General features: G+C 39.5%; 2 protein-coding genes across 2 annotated transcripts in view; both read left to right on the top strand.

The window, feature by feature from the left end:
* Positions 1 to 4039: 4039 nt before the first annotated feature.
* On the top strand, positions 4040 to 21087 carry FBXO30 (F-box protein 30). Its single transcript, XM_058735545.1, has 3 exons — positions 4040 to 4171; positions 12256 to 14293; positions 18945 to 21087. Exons 2-3 carry the CDS (start codon positions 12272 to 12274, stop codon positions 19146 to 19148), a joined length of 2226 nt encoding a protein of 741 aa, XP_058591528.1. The 5' UTR covers positions 4040 to 4171; positions 12256 to 12271; the 3' UTR covers positions 19149 to 21087.
* The window catches only part of EPM2A (EPM2A glucan phosphatase, laforin), a 167287-nt gene continuing 148909 nt past the window's right edge, over positions 4058 to 22435 (top strand). Inside the window, exon 1 of the mRNA XM_058735547.1 lies at positions 4058 to 4171. The gene's annotated coding sequence lies outside the window, so the exon portion shown is untranslated. The remainder of the gene's footprint in view (positions 4172 to 22435) is intronic.

Below are 22435 nucleotides of genomic sequence, written 5' to 3'. Positions count from 1 at the left end.
GATTCGTCTGGCTGTTGAATTTGCTTTATCAACTGAATTTGCATCCTCTGGCAACTTCTCTCTCTTATAATCTAGTCTGGTGTCTAGGCTTTGTACTTCTATTTGTGGTTTTATTATATTCTTATCGTTCTTTTATCTCCCCCATCCTGAGAACGGCCTCTAGAAAAAATCACGAGGCTGCACCAGTTTGCATTCCCACCAACAGTGCAAGAGGGTTCCCGTTTCTCCACATCCTCTCCAGCATCTATAGTCTCATCTATAGTCTCTTCGTTCATTTTAGCCACTCCGACTGGCGTGAGGTGATCATTGGGTGTTGTATGGAAACCAATTTGACATTAAATTTCATATGTAAAAAAAAAAAAGAAAAGAAAAAACCACCAGGCGCTGTGCTTCATCTAAGCCAGTGTGAAACAGCCTGCAGAGTGTGGTTTAAGGAGCTGTAGGGCCCTCCTTTTTTTGAGGCAGTATGTAGGGCAAGCCTACTCAATTGTAAAACATTAAAATGCACGTGATAGGGGGTGGGTGGCTCAGTTGGTTGAGTGTTCAACTTTGGCTCAGGTCATGATCTCACGGTTTGCGGGTGCGAGCTCCGCATCGGGGTCACGGCTGTCAGCCTAAAGCCCACTTCAGACCCTCTATCCCTCTCTCTCTGTCTCTCTCCTGCTCTCTCTCTCCTTCTCTCTCTCTCTCTCTCAAAAATAAATAAACATTTTAAATAGATAAATAAACATTAAAATACATGTGATAGATAATTTCAACAATGTCCTATAGCAAGACCTCTTTTTTTACTTTAAATTTCCAGGGTCCCTTTCACTCCCCTGGGTGATTAAGCCACATAGATAATAGCTTTGCTGTAGAAGTCTATGTCAACTACATGTATACTAGAGAGGAGAGCATAGTTGAGGAAACCTGTGATTCCTGGCATTTCTCTCTGCTGGCCACTGAAGTTTTAGATAAATTTCCTTGAAAGAAAACTTAGAGAAAGCTATCTGAGGGGTTAGAACATAGGGCAGAAAATGAAAGTGGGGATAGGATGAAATGACAGAAGTACATATTTGGTTTTTGAAGTAGCAAATATTCATTAAGTGTCTACAATATGCACGGTAGGATATTGGACACTGAGGGGAGATATAAAAACAATGCAAAACATGTTTCCAGGGGCTCGAGATGATCTGCAAGCTGACATTTATTTGTGAAACAGTTAACAACGGCATGAGGCACAAGTCAAAGTGCTCAAAATGAATGGTATGTGCTATAGAAGTCTCTCATAGAGGACATGGGGTGAGAGCCTAAGAGCAAAGAAGTTCAGGCACTATCCTTACATGGGCACAGGTGACTTAGAATTGGGCTATGTATGGTATTTGGTGGAGAAAAGAAGAAACTAATCAGGCTAGAATGATTTTCTCTGAGCAACTGAAGGCAGGAGTTGAGACTTTAGCCATGGACACTAGTCTTTATAGATATCTGAATAGAGACATAACATAGAAACACTGGAGGAGGAAAGACGAGTTAGGGAACAGCAGAAAGCCAAATCTGCCTAGGATGATAACTAGGAATGAATGGGAAAGACAGGAAGAAAGGATTTTTCTTTTCTTTTTCTTTTTTTTGGTTGCCTGGACATGGAAAATTACTGAGATGGAAGGGGCAAAGAAGACTGAAGTTTACAGCCTGAATGACTCAGCTTGTGGGGGTGACCCAGTCAGTATCACTTAGATGATTTAGTAAAGGGGAAAGCCCCAGATTTTAACAAGTACAATCATGGAGTCATGAGGTGGTTTTGTTTTGTTTTTTTTTTCAAAGATTTTTTTATTTTTAGAGAGAGAGAATGTGAGCTGGGGAGGGGCAAAGGGAGACAGAGAGAGAAAGAGAGAGAATCTTAAGCAGGTTCCACACTCAACACAGTCCAACACGGGGCTTGATTCCACAACCCTAGGGTCATGAGTTGGGCTGAAATCAAGAGTCAGACACTCAACTGACTGGGCTACCTACGTGCCACAGAATCATGAGGCTTTAAAGCTAGAAAGGGCATCTATTCTAGCCCCTTCATTTTGCAAGAAAGCAACTGAGGCAAAGGGCATTGACTTGACTCAATCCAGGATAGCAAACAGGGCAGCGTAAGAATGTAGCCACATCTGTATCTTCTCTTACCAGGTCATCCTGTCTGTTCCACTATCCTTTCTGCCCAGTTCTCTGTCTCTTAAACTCTGGACTGAGGACCAGAGTCCATCTGCAGCCAAATATGACCAAATAAGAAAAAAACAGACTGAATTTTTCAAAACGCTAAATTTATTCATTTAAAGAACTGACCTTTACTCCGACTTTGTCCGGGCTAAGGGTCATTTATGAAATGAGGAATTGATACAAGCGGTGCAATTTTTACTGTCTTAGCATAGTAAAAAGCTACTAATCAGGGTGCCCGGGTGGCCCAGTGTGTTAAGGGTCTGACTCTTGCTTTTGCTCAGGTCATAATCTCACAGTTCTGGGTGCAGCCTCACTTTGGACTCTGTGCTGACAGCACAGAGCTTGCTTGGGATTCTCTGCCTCTGCTCTCTCTCTCAAGAACAAATAAATATTTTTTAAAAAGCTAGTAATCTAGGGGCGCCTGGGTGGCTCAGTCGGTTAAGCATCTGACTTCAGCTCAGGTCACGATCTCACGGTCCGCGAGTTCGAGGTCCGCGAGTTCGAGCCCCGCATCGGGCTCTGGGCTGATGGCTCAGAGCCTGGAGCCTGCTTCCGATTCTGTGTCTCCCTCTCTCTCTGCCCCTCCCCCGTTCATGCTCTGTCTTTCTCTGTCTCAAAAATAAAAAATAAAAAAAAAAGCTAGCAATCTAAGTTCTTTCTTCATTTTTTTTTTTATAGTGCCCTTTAAAATCTAAGTCTGAGAGTCACTTCTCCGCAGGAGGGCAAATTGGGAGTGATCTATATTTTCCAAGACATACCCAGTTGGGGGTAAAAATGTAGCCACAAAAAGCATTACAAAACAGTGTTTTCAGGTCCCTGCCCCCACCCAGGAGGCCAGGATTAGAGCCATTTTCTCTTTATCACAGATCTCTTGCGCTGGGAGTGGGCAGGGGCCCACGGAATGGACACAGGTGTAAGGGTGAGGGAATGAGAAGTACCCCCACCCCCAACCCAGGATTCTGAATCCGTTTCCTGGCCTAGACCAAGGCTTAGTGGTAGTACCGGGATAATGAACCCCATTTCTTTGATATGGCCATCTGATATTTCTTTAATCCTCAATCATTTGTAAAGTCTCCAGCAGAAGTGGCTTCAAGGCATCCTTCCAGCTAGATTGTCACTTTTCCATGCAGACAACCTTGCTGCTGTGGTCTGTGTGTGTAGAATGCCTCTGTCCCTTACAGAAATAGACCTGCCTGGGCTCCAGTGAAGCTTCGCAACGCCTGAATCCTGGGCTGAGCTCAGTCCCGGGGTAGGTGGAACACTACAAGGGTCACTAAGCTACAGGACTCAGGTGCACTGAGTTAGCAGGCACAAAGGTTTGCGGCAGCATCTTCAAAGATGCAGCGAGAGCGGCTCGCTTCTTCCTGAATATGACGTAAAGGGGAAGAGCACCGCACCGAAATTAAGGGATCTGGCAGCTTATCCTACAATTTAGGGAGGGAAACAAGACACTGTACTTGGGCCTGCTTCCTCAATTCCAACAGTACAAGTCTAGGATTCCCTGCAGGAATACAAGATTCCAAAGTCCAACAGGATTTGAACTAGCACCGTCACGGCGGAGCCACGTGGGGCCCAGTGGGAATCCCCTGGCTGGGCGCTCGGAGCCCAGGACTGCAGACTCTACTCCCCTGCTACGCTCGGAGCATCAGTGGGCGGTGTGCGCGTCCCCGTCGGACTCAGCGTGCGCGTCCCCGCCGGGCTCAGCGTGCGCGTCTCCGTCGGGACTGCAGCCGCCGCCGAGGCCGGGCCCGGTCGGGTGGGCGGGGCCGAGCGGAGCGGGGCGGGGCGCGCGAGGAGGGCTGCCGCCAGGGGAGGAGGCGGAGGAGCTGGAGGAGAGGAGAAAAGGCGGCGGCCCGGCGGGGCTGAGAGGCCCGGAGAAGGAGGACTGCACGGGGGGTGTGGGGCGCCGAGCGGCCGGGACCGCGCGGAGCAGCCGGGCACGGCGGCCTCGGCAGCCAGGGCCTGGGCCGCGGTTCGGCCGCGCGGGGCGGTGAGTGTCGGGAGGCCGGCGGGGGAGGCCGGCGCGGCGCGGGCTGCGCCGAGGACGGAGGCGGCGGCCGGGCAGTGCGAGGCCCGCGGCCGGGGCGGCGGCGGCCTCGGGGGGCGGCGGGCCGGGCCTGGGCGGAGTAAACACGGCCCGCGCCGGCCCCGCGGGTCCCCGGCCGGCCTGGCCTGGCGCGCCCACAGGGCGTCCGCGGCGTGGGCGTCCGCGCAGGTCGTCTTGCCCGGCCCGCGGGGGAGGCAGGCGGTCAGCAATGGCGACCCACGCGCGAGCCGCGACCCCCGTGTCACCTGGCTGGCGTGTCCGTCCCTGTGCCGGGGAGGGAGGGGTGAAGCGGGGGGTGAACTTGGGAAGCCCTCCGAACCTTGAAAACCCGGCTTCTCTTTCCTTTTGCCGTTGGGAAACTTGGGTTGTTTGGGGACAGACGGGTTAAAGGAAGATTGGGAGGCATTATTTACTGTCTTCACGGGATGAGTGAAGTTGGTAACTTTTCCATTCATGGTAGTGAGCGGATCTTAGCCTTAGCCTCTGAGAGCCCTTATTAAAGAGAAACTTCCTGATTTTCTGGATCTGGGGGGCATGACCGTTTCCAAGTTATTTGTGTCCTGTCCGTGGAACAGTGCTTGGAAGGAGGCCACGGAGTGCACGTTGAATTCAAAGTAACCTCCTTTGAGTATGTTTTTAACGTGTGTATTTGGGAAGATAGAGACAGACGGGCAGAACAGTATGTTGTTTACCATGGTTCTTGCACTCCGTTCCCCTCTCTTGTTTTTCTTTCTGAGCTCTGTCGTAAGTCCCAGATAAAAGATGGTTGGGAAGGAATTGACCTTTTATTCCGTAATTACTTTGTTGACTCTGATCCAAGAGGAAGCTATTTATGGGCATTCTGATATCCGTGTAGATTAACTTAAAACTTTTTAAATACAAACCTCCCAAACTTTTTAAACTTAATTTTATTTTGTTTTTCTGCATTTCAATACTGTGTTGTATCCTTTAGAGACCTAGTTAAGTTACATGAGCAGATTTTTGCCTTTGCTCATATTTGCTAAGGTTTTACAAAGTAGCACTCCAGTTTTCGACGCAGCAAAGGGAAAAGAATAGCTTAAAATGTATGTTTAGGATTTTTCTAAGGGTTTAATTTTTCAGTATGCAGTTTTCGCTGAATCACTGTTCTTTATGCTTAGTCACTGTTTCTTACTCCAGAAGCCTAATTGAGGATAACATGGTGTTTTGGCAACTTTTACATTGCCAACTTGTTTTCACCTAGTACTTTAATGCAGTGACATAAGCTTTTTTTGTGGCTCTGGACTTGTTAGCGGGTGGAGTTCTGTGAGTGTTACCAGAGAACTGAAGTTTCTGGTATAGGCAAACTTTTATGCATTCCAAGTGTGCTAGGTGTTTAATTTCAACCCAGTATTTCTCCCTATCTACCATTGGAGACTTTTAAAAAATACAAAGTATCCTAATACAATACCTATGAAAGAGTGGTAATACTTTGAGATAATGTATATAGTTAGAGGGGTACTTTAAGGTCACCACATATTCGTGTTTACTCTTTGATCGAGTATATTACAGAAATGTGACTTTCAGTGGGGTAAGCCCTGTGCTATTTTGTATGATTTTGGATACATCTTTTAACCGAGTTCCTATGCCTGTTTCATTTAAAGGACATTGTATTTGTAGAATTCTTTGACAAAGTCTTCAATGAAAAAGCTATATAAAATATTTAATTTCAATTTCAGTTTGATGAACTATGCGAGATGAACTATGAACTATGTTCAGTTTGATTGAACTTTGTGAGAACTATGTGAACCATTAGACTAATGGTTTTTATGCTGTAGGCAGTTAGATAATTACAGACATACCCCAATTAAAACCCAGTCCAGAAATCTTTTATAAAAAGGATAGGTCTTGTGTGTGTGTGGATAATGTTAATATAGGTTGTTTCCTCATACGGTTGCTTTTGGTAAGCTTTATAATTATAAATGACTTGATATAAAACATTATTTTACATTAAGCTTTGTGTATGTAAATGTGGCTGTTGTGTAAAGTGAAGTACATCTTTTTCTGAGGAATACATTGTATCCTGTTGGGCGCATATAATTATAACTAACCTTTATAGAGTTCCAGGTTGTTTTAACAATAGAGTAATAGCCTCAAGGTCACAAAGCTGAGATTCCTTGGAAGCCCATTCCCCTCTGCCATGATGCTCATTTCAGTAAGCTGAGTACCACCATTTGGGTGGATTATTTTTATCTGAATATCTGCTCAAATAGGTCTGGTCTGAGTATTAAGTATTTGTTACTATTATTTTAATTTAAGTCTGTAATAGTTTCATTTGCTTATTTAGTGGAGAACATTGCAAGCAGTTAGAACTTCACTTTGGAATAAACTACTCATGACCATATTTAGACTAGAAGATATATGTTTTGATTATATCAAAAGGGAAATAGTTAAAAATTTGAAAAGAAATTCCGTATAATTAGGTCATGATTCTATAAATAAAAAGGCAGAACCAAAATCGAATACAAAGAATGTATACAGTGTAACCCATTTAGCCATTTTGGACTCATCAGGAGGGCATGTGCTTTGAGTTGGAAGTTTAATGATAGTGGATTTTCAATCTTGCCTAGTCACTGCCACTCCCCCCTCCCGCTCCTTTTTAAACCAGTGAAATAAGATGTCCAACTGAGGTTATAGATTTATTATGGTCTTTAATACTGATTGCTCTTGATCTGCAAATCACCCAGCAGGTGTTTCTATTTAATATTGTACAGTTAATTGTATTACTATGACCAGTGCCTCCAACTGTAGCATGAGACTTGCTTGGAGCCGCTAATAACTGATTGCTAAATGTCAGATTTCAGTTGTAGACTTGCTTGTGTTAACTAATTGAACGTGTCTGTCTATTGTTCCTTTTCAGCCTTACATTGAAACAACATTTTATTAAGTGGAATTCTGTTTCATCTAGTACCGTAGTAGCTGTAACATTAAGCAGTAGGCTGATGCCACTTCCTTTTTGGAGCTTCTTAACCATATACCTACTCAGGCACGTGCACGTGTGCACACACCTCCACCTCTCTCTGCTTTTCTTTTTGAAACGGCACAGAGTCGATTAGGGAGTTAAAATAGTGGGACAATATACAGGCAAACATTTACGCCTGTACCTTTTATGACTATTATTTTTTAAGATTTTAAAATAATGAGAGGTTGAAATCAACTTTCTTTGACTTCCTTTTCCCTTTGACTTTTCCCTTTGATTTGCTTTTTTCGTAGTCAGTTTACTCTGTATATAATGCTTGGAACATATAACTTAGGTCCTCAGTAAATGTTTGAGCATTACTGACTTTTTATAGCTGGCACAGTGAGGTAATTTTGGCTCAGTCTGATTGTCTAATACTAGGTCTGTAAGGTTGTATTTTTTTGTGAAGTATGTAGACTCCCATGACATCAGGAATCTCATTTTGTTTTGGAATCCATTTGGCTCTTTCTTGTAGTATAATTCTTTCATTTATTCATGTTTCTAAAATAAGTGAAGCTCCAATTAGGCAGTCTGGAATAAGGGAACACAAGAATGGATGAGACAGAGATGGTTCTGTCTCCTTCATGAAGCTTGAAGTTTTCCTGTGTAGGTAGTTATTAAAGGATAACGATTTACTTAAAGAATTGCGACTGGTATTACCAAGGAAGAATGCAGAGTGTACTGAGCCCACAGCATAATGTGAGATCCATACCTTGTCTTTGGTGTGTGGAAAGTAACATTTAAGCTGCGACTTAAGATTCGAGGCAGGAGTTGGAGGGGAGGTGTGCGTGTGTGCATGGGTCTTGCCCCCAGAGACATAGGTAGCAACAAGCTGCGTTGAGTGCTTTGGGCGACTTGACTTAGTGTTGTAACGTCATGCCAACTTGCAATGTTGTATTTATTTATCTCCTTGCTTACTTTGATGAATTTGGAAAAATAAAGAAATGGGTTTTTGAGGGCAGTTATTTTTATGTCTGGAAATAGCCTTAAATGACAAGGCCTCATTTCACTGTACGAGAAAATGGCATGTCTTAAAAACTATTTTTATGGATTGCTTGTCAGTCAGAGAGTATGAGTTGGCCAAGAATTTCTGTTGGAGAAAATTGACACTATTGTAAAGCATTTAATCATTTACAAATATTTTGTAGTCTAATGAGACTTTTCCCAGTCATTCAATTTTAAGTGTAAATTAAAAGAGATGTTTTATGGAATGTTAAGATTCTTTTTAAAGAGAGTTTAAGAAAACTTAATACTGAGTTTTCAATTAAGCTTATCTTTAATTTGAAGGCTCAGTTTTAGCAACTTGTTTTCTACTGAGTCTGCTGTGTCACTGTTCAACTGATAAGTCAGGGACGGATGCTTTAAACCCATTTCACAGGATTTATGACCAATTATAAAATACTTTATGGAGGTATATTTAATTTGGTGATGATCTTGATTAGAAAAGGAATGGATCTGGAAGTTTAAAATTTTTAAGCTGAGGATTCTATCCCCAGAATACACTTTGGGTATTATCTAGTGCATTTTCTTAACTTATTTTTGAATATATTCACTTGTAAAATGGAATTAAACTTGATTCCTACTTTATATGGCTGTTTTGAGAATTGTTAAATTTGTATTCTTGTTCCATAAGTTTATACTGAGTATTACAAATGTAGGTTATTTTAAAAGTAGTTTTAAACACTTTCAAAGTGAAGTTATGTGCTATTGTAATTACAAAGGACCAAAAAGACTTTCTTGACCACAGGGGTGACTAAGTGTTGGAATAAACTACAAGCAAAGTTGTGTAATCTCCATTCCTCAAATAACATCTTAAAATTGGATCACCAGTTACTGAAGTGTACTGCCTATTTTCTTAAGCTTTTATGAGTAAACATATCTGTTGTTGTCCGTGTGCATTGATCAGATACAGACGTAAATCCTAGCTCTGCCACTTACTAGGTGGATGACCTTGGGCAAGTCACTTAAACCTTTTTGAGCCTCAGTTTCCTCTGGGTTGTTGTGAGTATTAAGGGACATTACATGAAATGATATACATCAGGGATGAAATTGGTACATAATTAGTATTTTTTTTTCCTTCGAAGTCTACTTCAGTAAATAAATATTGTAGACTCATTGCTGTGGATGCTTTTATTTCTTTTTATTTTTTTTAAAAACATTTTTCTTATTCCGAGGGGAGTAGTGTGGAACAAACTCTTGTGAAGCTTGAGAGCCCTTCTACATCTTCCTTTCAAAGTTGTCGCTATTTTGCATTTAACTTAGTTGTTTGTAGCAGTTGCTATTTTAGAATTAAGTGATGTTTTTGAGATGTGTTCTGCCTGTGTGGTCATGTGATGTGCACATAACATAAAGTGTTTCTACAAGTTGTGAGACCAGTGGTCATTTCTTCAGAACTGCGTGTATTTTTAGGTTCTCTCTTAGTAACAGTCAAGCTTATAACCCCTCAGCACGTGAGAAGAACTCAGTCTTATTGCAAAATAAGAAAGCTACAGCTGTTTTCACAGTCTAATCACTCAGTAAAATTTGTCTTAATTCTTACTAACATTTCTCTTTGAACCTCTGCTCAATTTACAAACGTTTGTCATCATTAGTCTTGTCATTTCTTCTATTATGACTCTGTGAGCATGTGTGTGTTTAACATACAGGTTCTGTCTTGACCTGTAAAATTTATGGGGATAAACATTCAGAAGTATTTAACTCATAATTTGTAATTTTTAAACACAATTTAAAGATACGGTTTTCTTGTTAAATGTGTGCTTTGGTTTTTACCCTCCAGGCATCAATCAGTAAGTGCCACAATACCAACTCAGAAATTTTTCCACTTAATCAAGAGCTCTGTCAGTATTAGGTAGACTTTTGTTATTGTTTGGCAAAAATCAACCCTGGACTGGAGAAAAATAAAAAGCAAATTTGGGAGTAGTTAGTTTACATTAGCTACCTGGAACCCAGGTAGAATTTATGGAAAAACATGTCAGAGAGCTAGTAATCTTTTATGCCCTGAAGTGAAGAAAATAGGCTAAGAATCGACTTCTTACCCAGAAAATTATTATCTATTACAATGTAATTTAATTTGGGAAACGTTGAGATGAGTTGCTTGTGCATGTAGATGTAGAGATGTATAATAAGAAATCGGCTGTACAGATCTAAAGTTTGGAAGAGGGGTCCGGGCAAGTGGTATAGATCAGTTTTCAGCATATGGGTGGTAATCGAAGCTTTTGAGAAGTTGAGAGCACCCGAGGGGAATGTATAGAATGAGCAAGAAATGACATGCTCCCTGAAGAAGAGAAATATTGTAGAAGAAAAGATTAAAGAATAATCAAAGAGATGGGGGCGGGGGGGGGGGGCGTGCGAAATCAGGGAAATGTGACATCTTGAAAACTAAAGGAAAGATAAATATGTCAAAAGGGAGGGAATAGTCAGCATAATAAAGGAAATGGCCAAGGAAGGTGAGGTCTGGAAAAAATGCCCTTTGGATTTAGCATTGAGGATCTCAGAGCCATTTTAATGACTGGTGGTAAAAATAAAGACTGATTAGAGGGCAGAAGAGTACATGGGAGAGTTGAAGGTTTGTTTTTGTTTTCTTCCCTTCTGAAAGCTTGACTAGGAAAAAAGAATAGTAGTAGAAGGAGGATATTGTTTTATTATTTAGGTTTTTAAAGATGAAATAGTTTTTTAGGTTTTTACTGCTCATAGGAACAAGTCAGTAAAGATGTTGAAGATAAGAGAAAAAAAATACAGTGCATAGTGTCAGTAATTACATCAGTATATTTTGCTGATGTTTTCTCTTATTTTTGTATAAAATTTTTCATGATAAAGGCAGGAAAGACCATTAGGTATCTGTAAACCCTTCCTAATATTTTATAGATACTATTTCTTTGCTCAAATCCTCAGTGACTTCCTATTACTTAAAGTCTGACCTCCTGAGAGTAGCATATAGCGCAGTCTTAATGATTTGCTTTATTTCTAGTATCCTGCCTCATCTCCCACAGCTATGTAGTGTTTCACCTTATGATCCAGCAACACTAGGAAACTTGAAGTTCCCTGAATATGTTTTGCCAATTCTTACTTTTCTGTATTTACATATGTCATTACTTCAACATTGAATACTTCCCTACCTTTCCAAGTCTCCCCTCCTATGCTTAAGATTTCCCGTCTTTCAAGACTACTGTGAATTCTCTAGCCCCTGATTACCATGCTGATAATTACGTTCTCCGTGTTACCATTCTACTTCTGTCAAATTGATCACATAATATGTGACATGATTTTTACTGTTGTGTCTCTGACCTGCTGTAGTTCATTGAGAGGAGGCACCATGTCTTACTAATAATCTTTATATTGCCACACCAAACACAGTGCCTGGTGCATACTAGTTAAACAATAAATAGATGTTTGATGAATGAATGGAAACTGTGACCCTCAGAAGTAAGTGATTTGCCCATAACCACCAACTGAACTGGAACTTAGGTTTTGTGGGTAAATTCCCTCTGTGTTCTAATTAAGGCTCACTATGATGATCACTGTGTAGAAGGAGTGATCAATAGACGAAATCCTAATGAATTCATGTATTTAGAGGGAATCAAACAAAAGCTTCTAATACTTTTAGTTAAGTATATTCATGAAATTTAGATCATTCCCTTTTAAGAAATGATGAGATTTCTGCAGTCTGGGTGCTTCAGAATCAGTCTTAAAAAAATAAAAGCTAAAACATTCTTGGAATTTATAAGTTAGATATGCATTAATTTGTTTTTGGCATCAATTTATATACTACACAGTATATTAGAATTCAAGTATTATATTTTGAACCACTTGACCTCTTTAGGTATATTGTTACATGATATATGAAAATGAACTGCGGTTCTTTGAAGTGCTTAAGTTGTTTCAAGACGGACTGATTGTATGTAAAGTAAACTTGTTAAATATGTTTATTTTATGTATTTCATCCTGCAGTAAGTCCGTACACCTTTATGACTTGATTTATATTATTCAACAGTTTTTAAAAATCGACCACTTTTTGCCTAACTAATTATCTTTTTTCCATCTCAACAAGTAGAGCTGGACTGGCCATTATGGAGGAGGAGCTGCAGCATTCACACTGTGTGACTTGTGTCAGTAGACGGTGTATGATCAGACTGGAGCCTGGGATCTCCTGTGACTTGATTGGTTGTCCACTGGTTTGTGGAGCAGTTTTCCATTCTTGTAAAGCTGATGAGCATCGACTTTTATGTCCATTTGAACGAGTGCCTTGCTTAAATAGTGATTTCGGATGTCCGTTTACAATGGCTCGAAATAAAGTTGCTGAACATCTGGAAATGTGTCCTGCAAGTGTGGTGTGCTGTACTATGGAGTGGAACCGATGGCCAGTTAGTTACGCAGATCGGAAATCGTATGAAAATCTAAGCAGAGATGTCGATGAAGTGGCACAATTAGATATGGCCTTGGCCCTTCAAGACCAAAGGATGCTCTTAGAGTCTCTCAAAGTAGCCACCATGATGTCAAAAGCAACTGATAAAGTGGCAGAACCTAGAGAACAAATCTCAGTTAAATCAAGTGTCCCGGAAATACCACATACTAATGGTTTGGTATCTGTTGATGAAGAATCTTATGGTGCCCTTTATCAAGCTACTGTAGAAACAACCAGAAGTTTGGCTGCTGCCTTAGATATCCTGAATACCGCCACAAGAGACATTGGCATGTTAAGTACAAGTCTTTGTGCTTCCGCAAATGAAGTGAATGAAGAGCAAAATGCCAGAGAAAGCTTGCAGAATAGACACTTGAAAGACCAGGACCATCTTTATGAGGAGGAGATAGGAGCAGTAGGTGGAATTGATCATAATGACACAAGTCTGAATTTCCAGCCTGAACAAAATGGCTCAAGTGATTTATTGTATGACTCGAACACCAGTTCTTATGGCACTTCTGCTCTTTGTAATGGCTTTTCTTTGGAAAATATATGTACACAGGCCATAGACCAAAGTCAGAAATTACATGGTGATTCAAAACAAAGTAACTTAACAAATGGAGAATGTATAGCATCAGATGGCACTTCAGATCCTTCCAGTTCACTTTCAGTAGCAGCACAACTTAATGCTTTGCCTAATGGCACAGTTCAGCACATCCTCATGCCAGATGGTGAGGATGAAGGAGAATTGTGTTGGAGAAAAGTAGACTTAGGGGACTTGAGGAATGTGGATGTCTTATCTTTCAGTCATCCTCCTTCATTCAAATTTCTTTCTAATTCATGTTGGTCCAAACCAAAAGAAGATAAAGCAGTAGATACATCAGATTTGGAAGTTGCAGAAGATCCAATGGGCCTCCAAGGAATAGATCTAATCACAGCAGCATTACTGTTTTGTCTAGGAGATTCTCCAGGTGGGAGGGGTATATCTGATAGTCGCATGGTTGATGTATATCACATTGATTTTGGGACTCAGACTTTTTCACTTCCATCTGCAATATTAGCTACAAATACAATGGTTGGGGAGATAGCTTCAGCTTCTGCTTGTGATCATGCCAATCCACAGCTTTCAAATCCAAGTCCTTTTCAGACACTTGGGCTGGATTTAGTATTGGAATGTGTTGCTAGGTATCAACCCAAGCAGCGTTCAATGTTTACATTTGTTTGTGGACAGTTATTTAGAAGAAAAGAATTTTCTTCCCATTTTAAGAATGTGCATGGTGACATTCATGCTGGACTCAATGGCTGGATGGAACAGAGGTGTCCTTTAGCATATTATGGTTGTACCTACTCTCAGCGTAGATTTTGTCCATCAACCCAAGGAGCAAAGATTATACATGACCGCCATTTGAGGTCATTTGGAGTTCAGCCTTGTGTATCTACCGTATTAGTGGAACCTGCTAGAAACTGTGTGTTGGGATTACATAGTGACCATCTAAGTAGTCTTCCTTTTGAGGTCCTACAACATATTGCAGGCTTTCTTGATGGCTTCAGTTTATGCCAGCTGTCATGTGTATCCAAGTTAATGAGGGATGTATGTGGCAGCCTGCTTCAGTCGCGTGGAATGGTCATACTGCAGTGGGGGAAAAAGAAGTATCCAGAAGGAAATTCATCATGGCAAATAAAAGAAAAGGTTAGTTTGATCTCAACTGTATCATCTCCTTAATTGACATATGGTAGACACTTAATGTTGCAGAATTAATAAAATTAAGATCTTGTTGAAAAATTGACCATTCTTCAATCTGACAGACTTTTTAAACATAATGATAGTTAATAGAAAACTAGGCTAGAATTGTTTGTCATAATCACATATTTACTGCAGACATCCTAGTATTGGGTTCTAATTTGGCATTCTGATGTGTAAGAGGCCACTTGTGGTTTTTTAGTTGAGCAGTTCTGTCCTTATTCAATTCTTCTGTAACAACTCCTTTTGAATCCATGTTAACCACCTTCTATTTTGAGTTCCGTCTGAAACATTTTCACTATAGGACGATGAAGGAAGCGAGGACAAGGTTTTTCACTGCTTACAATTGGCAGTTTCTCTCCATTCGTAGCAATTTCTTTCTTAGAATTTGGTTATTTCAGGTAGAACTTAAATAGGGAGAGATGAAAAAAGTTACAAGTGCTTCTATTAGTAAGTGATCAGTGGAGTATTTGGGGGGATAGAGAGCATAAATGGATAGATGTGGAAATGTGTTAGGTTGAAGTTGGACTTGATGCTAGGGGTGGGGGCTCTGGATGTAGGACTGTACAAGAGAGTGTTGCATATTGGAGACTTGTGCTGGGGATTGAGGCCGACCTGGGAACGAATCCTGGCTCCACCATTTTCTCTTGTGAAAAGGCTACTTTCGTCCACCTTCTTTTTATCTTTATAATTTTTTAATTATTTTTTTAAAGTAATTTTTATGCCCATCATGGGGCTCAAACTCACAATGTTGAGATCAAGAGTCGCATGCTGTACCGACTGAGCCACCCTGGGGCCCCTACTTTTGCCCACTTTCTGAGGTACCATCTAAGAGAAACTAGAAGGCATTACAAGTATCTTTTATTGCAGATTTTCATTTTAGAACATTTATAATGTGACATTTTGCATTTTATAAAGTGGAAGAATCTTCACCTTGGTTGCACAGGTTTCAAATCTCTAGCTACTTTGTTCTTACCACCCTTAGGTTTTCTCTGACTTTTATTCATTTGCTCCAGTTTTTCAGAATAGAATTCTACATCTTTTGTGCTCTCGTGAAGCTTTGACCAACAAATGAATACACTATTTTATTATTTCTTTCCCAAATGGGAATTCTAGTGGCAGAAGGTTTCATTCTTGCTGTGTACCTGCATACACATACAGGTGACGTGGTGTCTTTCTCCCATTCGGGATGGGATACTCTGAGTGTGGTTTCTTTTTGTCCTTGCTCATTAGTATTGACCTATGAGGTAACATACTTTCTGGGAATTCTGTTCCTGCAGAAAATCTCATCTACTCTTGGAGTTTAAATTGCCATCATTTACGCAGAGTACTCACACATCTGTATCCTGGCTGCTTTCTCCTGAACTCTAGACTGTACAAGCATCTCCTGGACATTTCCACTTGACTGTCTCACAGGGCCATCAAACTCAGCATGTCCAACCTACTCTACATCTACATCTCTATCCCCCCTAATCTCAGCAGGTGGCCTTATCATCTATCAGATTGCCTAAACTAGGAGTTTGGGAGGTAGGGTTGACTTCTTTTCCCCCCCTTTATTTCCATGTGTACGTAATCACAAAGTCTTCCTGAGTCTCCCTTCTTCATACCACTCCGGTTTGTTTTATTGTTTCCACTGCCATTTCCTTAGCTCTGTCCCCTTCGGCTCTCTCTTGCTTACCGCAGTAGCCTAACTGGGTTTCTGTTCCTAATTGGGTCCTTCTCCAGCATATTCTCTCCATAAGGACTAGAGTGAGAAATATTTTCTTGTTTTAAGTATATTTTTTAATGTTTCATTGTTTGAGAGAGAGAGAGAGAGAGAGGTGGGGGGGAAGGGCAGAGGGGGGTGGAAAGAAGATCCAAATTGGGCTCTGAGCTGACAGGTTGACAGGAGCAAGTCCAGCGTGGGGATCAAACTCACAAATGGCGAGATCATGACCTGAGCTGAAGTCAGACGCTCAATCGGCTGAGCCACCCAGGCACCTTAGAAATATATATATTTTTTCAAATGTTTATTAATTTTTGAGAGAGAAAGAGAGACAGCATGAGCAGGGCGGGAGGGCAGGTTGAGAGGGAGACACAGGACCCGAAGCAGGCTCCAGGCTCTGAGCTGTCAGCACAGAGCCCGACGTGGGGCTCAAACTCACAGTGAGATCATGACTTGATCTGTCTCTCTGCCCCTCCCCCGCTCACAGTCTGTCTCTCAAAAATGAATAAACATTTAAAAAATTTTTTCTTCAAAAAACAAGATATTTGGGGCACCTGGGTGGCTCAGTCAGTTGAGTGTCTGACTTTGGCTCAGGTCATGAACTCACCATTCGTGAGTCAAGCCCTGCGTCAGGCTCTGTGCTGAATGTCCAGAGCCTGGAGCCTGCTTCGGATTCTGTGTCCCCCTCTCTCTCTGCCCCTCCCCTGCTCATGTTCTGTCTTTCTGTGTCTCTCAAAAATAAATCAACATTGAGAAAAAACTTAAAAAACAAAAAACTTCCATGTTTGTTTATTCCAGGATAGAGAAAGATTCTTTAATGAAACATTTAAGACTTTTTTATAATCTCAAATTGTAAGATTCATATCATAAATCTTACATCTTCAGTTTCCTCTTGTTCTTATATTCCACCTATGTTGATTTACTTAACAGTTTCCTGATGTTTTCTTTCTTGCCTTGACTTACAGCCTTCGAGTATGTTGTCCCTAACACAATACCTACATTTGAACATTTGCAATATGCCTGACAGTATGCTAATAAGCATTTTACTTCTGTTAATTTATTTAATCCACTGTCCCTATTTTATGGATGAAGAAACTGAAGTTTAGAGAAGTTAAGTAACTTGTCCAACGAATTGATGGATTCAGACCTAGGGAACCTGTCTCTGGAGCTTGCGTTCTTCATCTTCTCACTATATTTCCTGCTTACTCTACAGATCTTACTTCCTCAGGAAAGCCTTCTGGAATCCCCACCCCACACTGAAGCCTTCAGGGAGGTGCGCTGCTCTGTGTTCGCGTGGCGCCTGGTTATGTTCCCCTACTACAGCACTCTGCTTTTTTGTAATTCACTGATGAATTGTCAGGTTTTTTTCATTAGACTGTAAGTTCCTTGAGAAGTGAGACTCTGGGAACTAAAATATCTACTGCCTAGCACAGCACCGCCATATAGCAGGCACTAATGTACTTGAGGAATACTTTGAAAGAACAATTGGCCCATGACTAAGAAACCTTGTCACCAGGAGGTGGGAATCATCCAGTTTTTCCTGAGTTTGTTTCACCAGACTCTTAATTAATTGTGTGGACGTAGGGAGGCTGTGTGCCACCATTGAATCTTAAACGAATTTGTTCTGCTGAAGTTTAACAAAACTCCTAATTCTTCCTCTAGTTTCATAGCTATAGGGGATTGTAAGGGATGCTGATGACATTTGTAATGTCTGTTGGTAGCTGCTCTCTCAGACTCGTAGGAAATAACTCCATGCAGGAGGAATGGTTGGTATAACCCCAAGGGATACAGGGAGTAAGTACCCTCTGTGCTGAACAGCGGTGACCTCTATTGCCAGCTGACAACTAAGTGTTCCCACAGAATTTGAAGGCATCTGGCCACCCTGGAAGACATTGCCCTCCTTACCTGAGAAGCTCTAATGAGTGAGTGCTGAGGTCTTTTCTGAAATCTGCTACTTTCTAGAGTTATCTGCTGTTTATATTGTATTCAGTGTTCTTTCACATGTGCCTGTTGATGAGCTTAGCTAGAATGCCTAGGCCTGATCTGTCCCATTCATGCTTGTTACCTGAGTCTGTCCTCCATTCTTGCTTGTCACCTATGTTCAGGTAGCTTTATATTTAGAACCGTAAAGATGAGAAGGGGTTACAACTGTCATTGCTGGACCAATAAGGTAACATTGTTCAGGGCTTGGAGCTGTTGAGTGAGCAAAAGGGGAAGTAGCCCATATTTTTGCCAATCGACACATGAATAGGGATAGCAAGTGGATATTTTGCCTAGAAATGCATTTTACAATGATCTGGAATAAAACTTGACTCATTTTACAAAAGCTTTTTTATATAAATTTTTTAGAAACATTTTGAATAAATTGAAGTACCTGTATTCATGAATATTACGAAGTACCTTGGGTACTTCTAAATAGTGTATTTTTTGGCATACTTCATATAGTGTAATAAGAATGGGAGAAAAACTTGGGGAAAAAAATAATAATGTGTGTTGTCAGCATCTCCAGACTCTGAATAGTTCTCTGTGGCCAATTGGATAGGATGAAAGAATGTACAATATATTATTTTAGGAAGTAGCTCTGAATTAACAAGGTTATGATTTTTTAAAAATTGCTTAATAAATCTAGTTGGATGTAGTTTTTAATGTTGAGTTTTTTATTATTTTTGGTTACTGCATTTATTGAGATCATGATGTCATAGAAGTGATTTACAGGTATTTGATAAACAGATTTGCCTCCAAATGGATTTACTCATTTACAGTTTTGTAGCTAACTGCTTGAAACATTATATTGGCTATTTCTCTAACAGTACAAATGTCTGCAGTTGGACCAAGAAGTGTATTTTGATTCTTGTAAATTGACTTGTTTAAATCTGAAGTAGAATTTTCTTTTAGGTATGGCGATTCAGTACTGCATTTTGTTCTGTAAATGAATGGAAATTTGCTGACATCCTAAGCATGGCTGACCACTTGAAGAAATGCAGTTACAATGTTGTAGAGAAACGGGAGGAAGCAATCCCACTGCCGTGTATGTGTGTGACACGAGAACTCACTAAAGAAGGACGTTCACTTCGCTCAGTTTTGAAACCTGTACTTTAGAGACTGTAACTCCACTTGCACATACATGCAAGCACCTAGTATAATTTGTTTGTCATATGTGACACTTTATTGTATTAAAGATTACAACTAGCTAAATTTATTGCCACTATGTATATAATGTTTTGAAGTGACATATATTTTTATAAAGTCCTGTTTAGTTGGAAAAAAGTTGCCTTAATGTTTGAAATGTGTGAAATTTTTGGAACTTGCTGGACAGGGTGATTTAATTTTTAGCTACATAATTTTCAGAACTAGTATTTTTAATGGTGTGCATATTTTGGTTTTTAAATTTTTTGCTTCTTAAACTAACAAGATCCTGACCAAACAATTTATTCCTCATGTTTTCTGTGGGTTATAACCCATGCATTCGAAAAGCAAAACTTTGAATCAAATTTTTTCAGCATTTGTTTTTCAGATAAAAACATTCAATTGCGTAAGGACTGCCATAAGATCATTATAAGATTTTTATTTTCTAGTGCTCCCCTTATACAATTGTTGATACACAGATGATCTTTAATATATATTTAGGTAATATTTAAAATCATGACAGATGTTTGGTAATGCATTTATCATGTTTTAAAAAGACTCACAAAAATATTTTCACCTTATATATTTGCAGCTCTCATACAGAGAATGACCATATGCAACTTTTCGTTTTTGTTAGACACCGCATCCGAAGACTCATGGCAGTGTGTTTTATCACAGGTTAAAGTGAAAACAAAAAGCCTGTGAATTTATTTTAATTTGAAACTGTTCATCATATTCTGCATTTGCTAGGTTTCTGATATTTGGAGAGAAGAAAATATACCTCATTTAAAGTTTGGGTTGGGCACATTGTGTGAATAAATTTCAAATCTTCAGAATGCAAAGGGCTTAACTTTCTTTCCTAAGCATTTAAAATTTTGCCTTTTTATAAATCACAACTATATTGTTTTAAGACGTTTAACAATGTGAAATTTGGTGTCTTTGTAAGATGACAATCATGAAATGGAGAAACCTGTCTTGGTTGACAATCTCTTTAAAACATTTCCAAGTTTATTTCCCATAGACTTCTCTACCAAAATAGTAAGAATTGCATCTTTGTGTAAAGATCAAGGTATAACAGAAAAATACTCAAAGTCTTATTGTTGAGGTACTTTATTATAGTTTTCAAATTGACATACACCATAATTAACCTGATGTTAATTAATCAGTTTAAAAAAATGAATATACGGTGTCAGTATTTAGAAATAAATTGCAAAGATGGGGACATATACTTAAATAATTTGTTTTAAGTAACTCCTGGCATTTAGTAGTCTGAAATGGTGACAAGTTACTTTGCTATAAAACATCAAACTTCTCTTATGTTTTCTTACATTTGTCCCTGAGAATGCTCTATTGTTATTAGGGTCTTGATTACCATATATGGCAATCAGACTGGGCAGAGGTGTTCCTTGGGCAGTAGCAAAAAAACTCTCAACTACTTAAGACTTCTTTTGGTTGGATCACATCCTTATTACAGTTGGAAATATAGCATTGAAGGCTAATCAGTTGTTTTGCCTCACCTGTCATTTTAATTAATAGAATAATTATTTCTCCATGTTGAAACTTCAACTGTGAGATTGAATTCTATACTATTTCTGTGAAAAAGTCACAAATAAGATACCAAATACTGTCAAATATAACTCTGCCTTTTAAAGTTTTGCTGAAGAATGTGTCTGGTTAGGATAGCACAAACATTAACTTTTTGTTTTATGGTTGTGCTTGTTTGGTTTTTAAGTTTAGACTTTTTGTTTCCACACTGGATCATGAGATATTTAACAGTTTTCCACCTTATATTTCTTTTACACATCTTTGGCTGTTTTCTTTTTTGTTTGTTATGCCACCATATGATTTTGTTAAAATGTTTTCTTTGTGCAGCATTTGTTCAAATTCTAATAAAATTAATATTTTCCCTTTATGTGGCTCAGTAACTTAAAAAGAAAAACTTTATTTGAAATAAACTTTTAATACTTGTTTGAGAAATTCCAAACACAGTGTTTCTAATAAGTGTACATTTTCTGCATGTTGTAAAAGTTTGTTGATTATCATTGCTCACCCTTGTTGTACTGGTGGGCATTTTTTTTTTTTTTTTTTTTTTTTTTTTTGATATGGAAAACTCATTGACTTTCTGTGCCTTTTCAGTGTCTTCTTGAAATTAGTCTCATCTAGGCGTATTGAAAGGCTGAAGAGTTTCTGGCTATATTGTTTTTCTAAAACTTGTAATGGGAACAATCTATCTGGGTGTTTAAGCGTGAAAAGGTTTGTGTGTCAGTTGTCATTTGAGAGTCTTTGTTGATTTCTTAGTTTTTTCTGACCAAGATAAAGGGCAGGTGTCAGGATGGAAGGAAATACCTGTATTAAATTTTATCTGCTGCCTCCTTCCCTAGAACTGCATGTCTCTGTTTTTCTCATTCTCTTTCTGTCTCTGTAATTGCCTTTTGAGACTCACAGATCACTTAACAGTAGGGGTTCCTAGGATCATCTGGGAATTTGTTAGAAATGCAGATTCTTGGGTCTCTCTGTAGACTTAATCAGAAACTCTATGAAGGAAACAGCAGTCTGCTTTAACAGAAGCCTTCAGGTGATTCTGATGCACTGTAAGTCTGAGAACTTAGAGAAGAGCCTGGGACGTGCCAGCTATTCTCCTGAATGATGTACTATTGGAGTCGGTATGTTTGAGTATATACACACGTGTAATCCAAAATTAAGAGTAATGGTAATTTGTTATTAATGGTTAAATTAAGTGATGTATGTTGTGTCAATCATATAGCTATATGACAAAATACATTGGGTGCCATGGTTGTTGGACATTTTTTTAAAAAAAAACTAGGACTTACTAGTGTTTAAGTTTTACTAGTGTTATTACTAGTATTTCACTTGTGTTTCTTCTGTTCAAAGTAAATTGCAGTGCAACTTACAGTTCATTAACATTAACCTTTAGCCTTGTCATCATCCATTCTTGTTTAGTGGTTGCAGAGTCATGTGAACATATTCGATTTCTAGGATAAACAAAAAGAGTAGACGTAGACATACTGGATTAAATCCTACAAAAATATTTGTAGGAATCCTTTCAACTCTGTAATTTAGAGATATTAAATGTTGATAGTCTGGTAATCTTTTTTTAGTCTTTGAGCCTGTGCTACATATCCCATCAGTGTAGTTGCTGTTATTGACAGTGGATATTAGGATCTTAGTAACTTCACAGATAATGAGGTTTTCAACAAAACTTCCATATCCCTTGACGATATGGTAGTTTCCATTACTAT

The sequence above is a fragment of the Neofelis nebulosa genome, chromosome 6 (assembly GCF_028018385.1).
Source record: "Neofelis nebulosa isolate mNeoNeb1 chromosome 6, mNeoNeb1.pri, whole genome shotgun sequence".
Lineage (NCBI taxonomy): Eukaryota > Metazoa > Chordata > Mammalia > Carnivora > Felidae > Neofelis > Neofelis nebulosa.
Note: the sequence above shows the minus strand (reverse complement) of the source record. Positions and strands in the feature narration are given on the sequence as shown.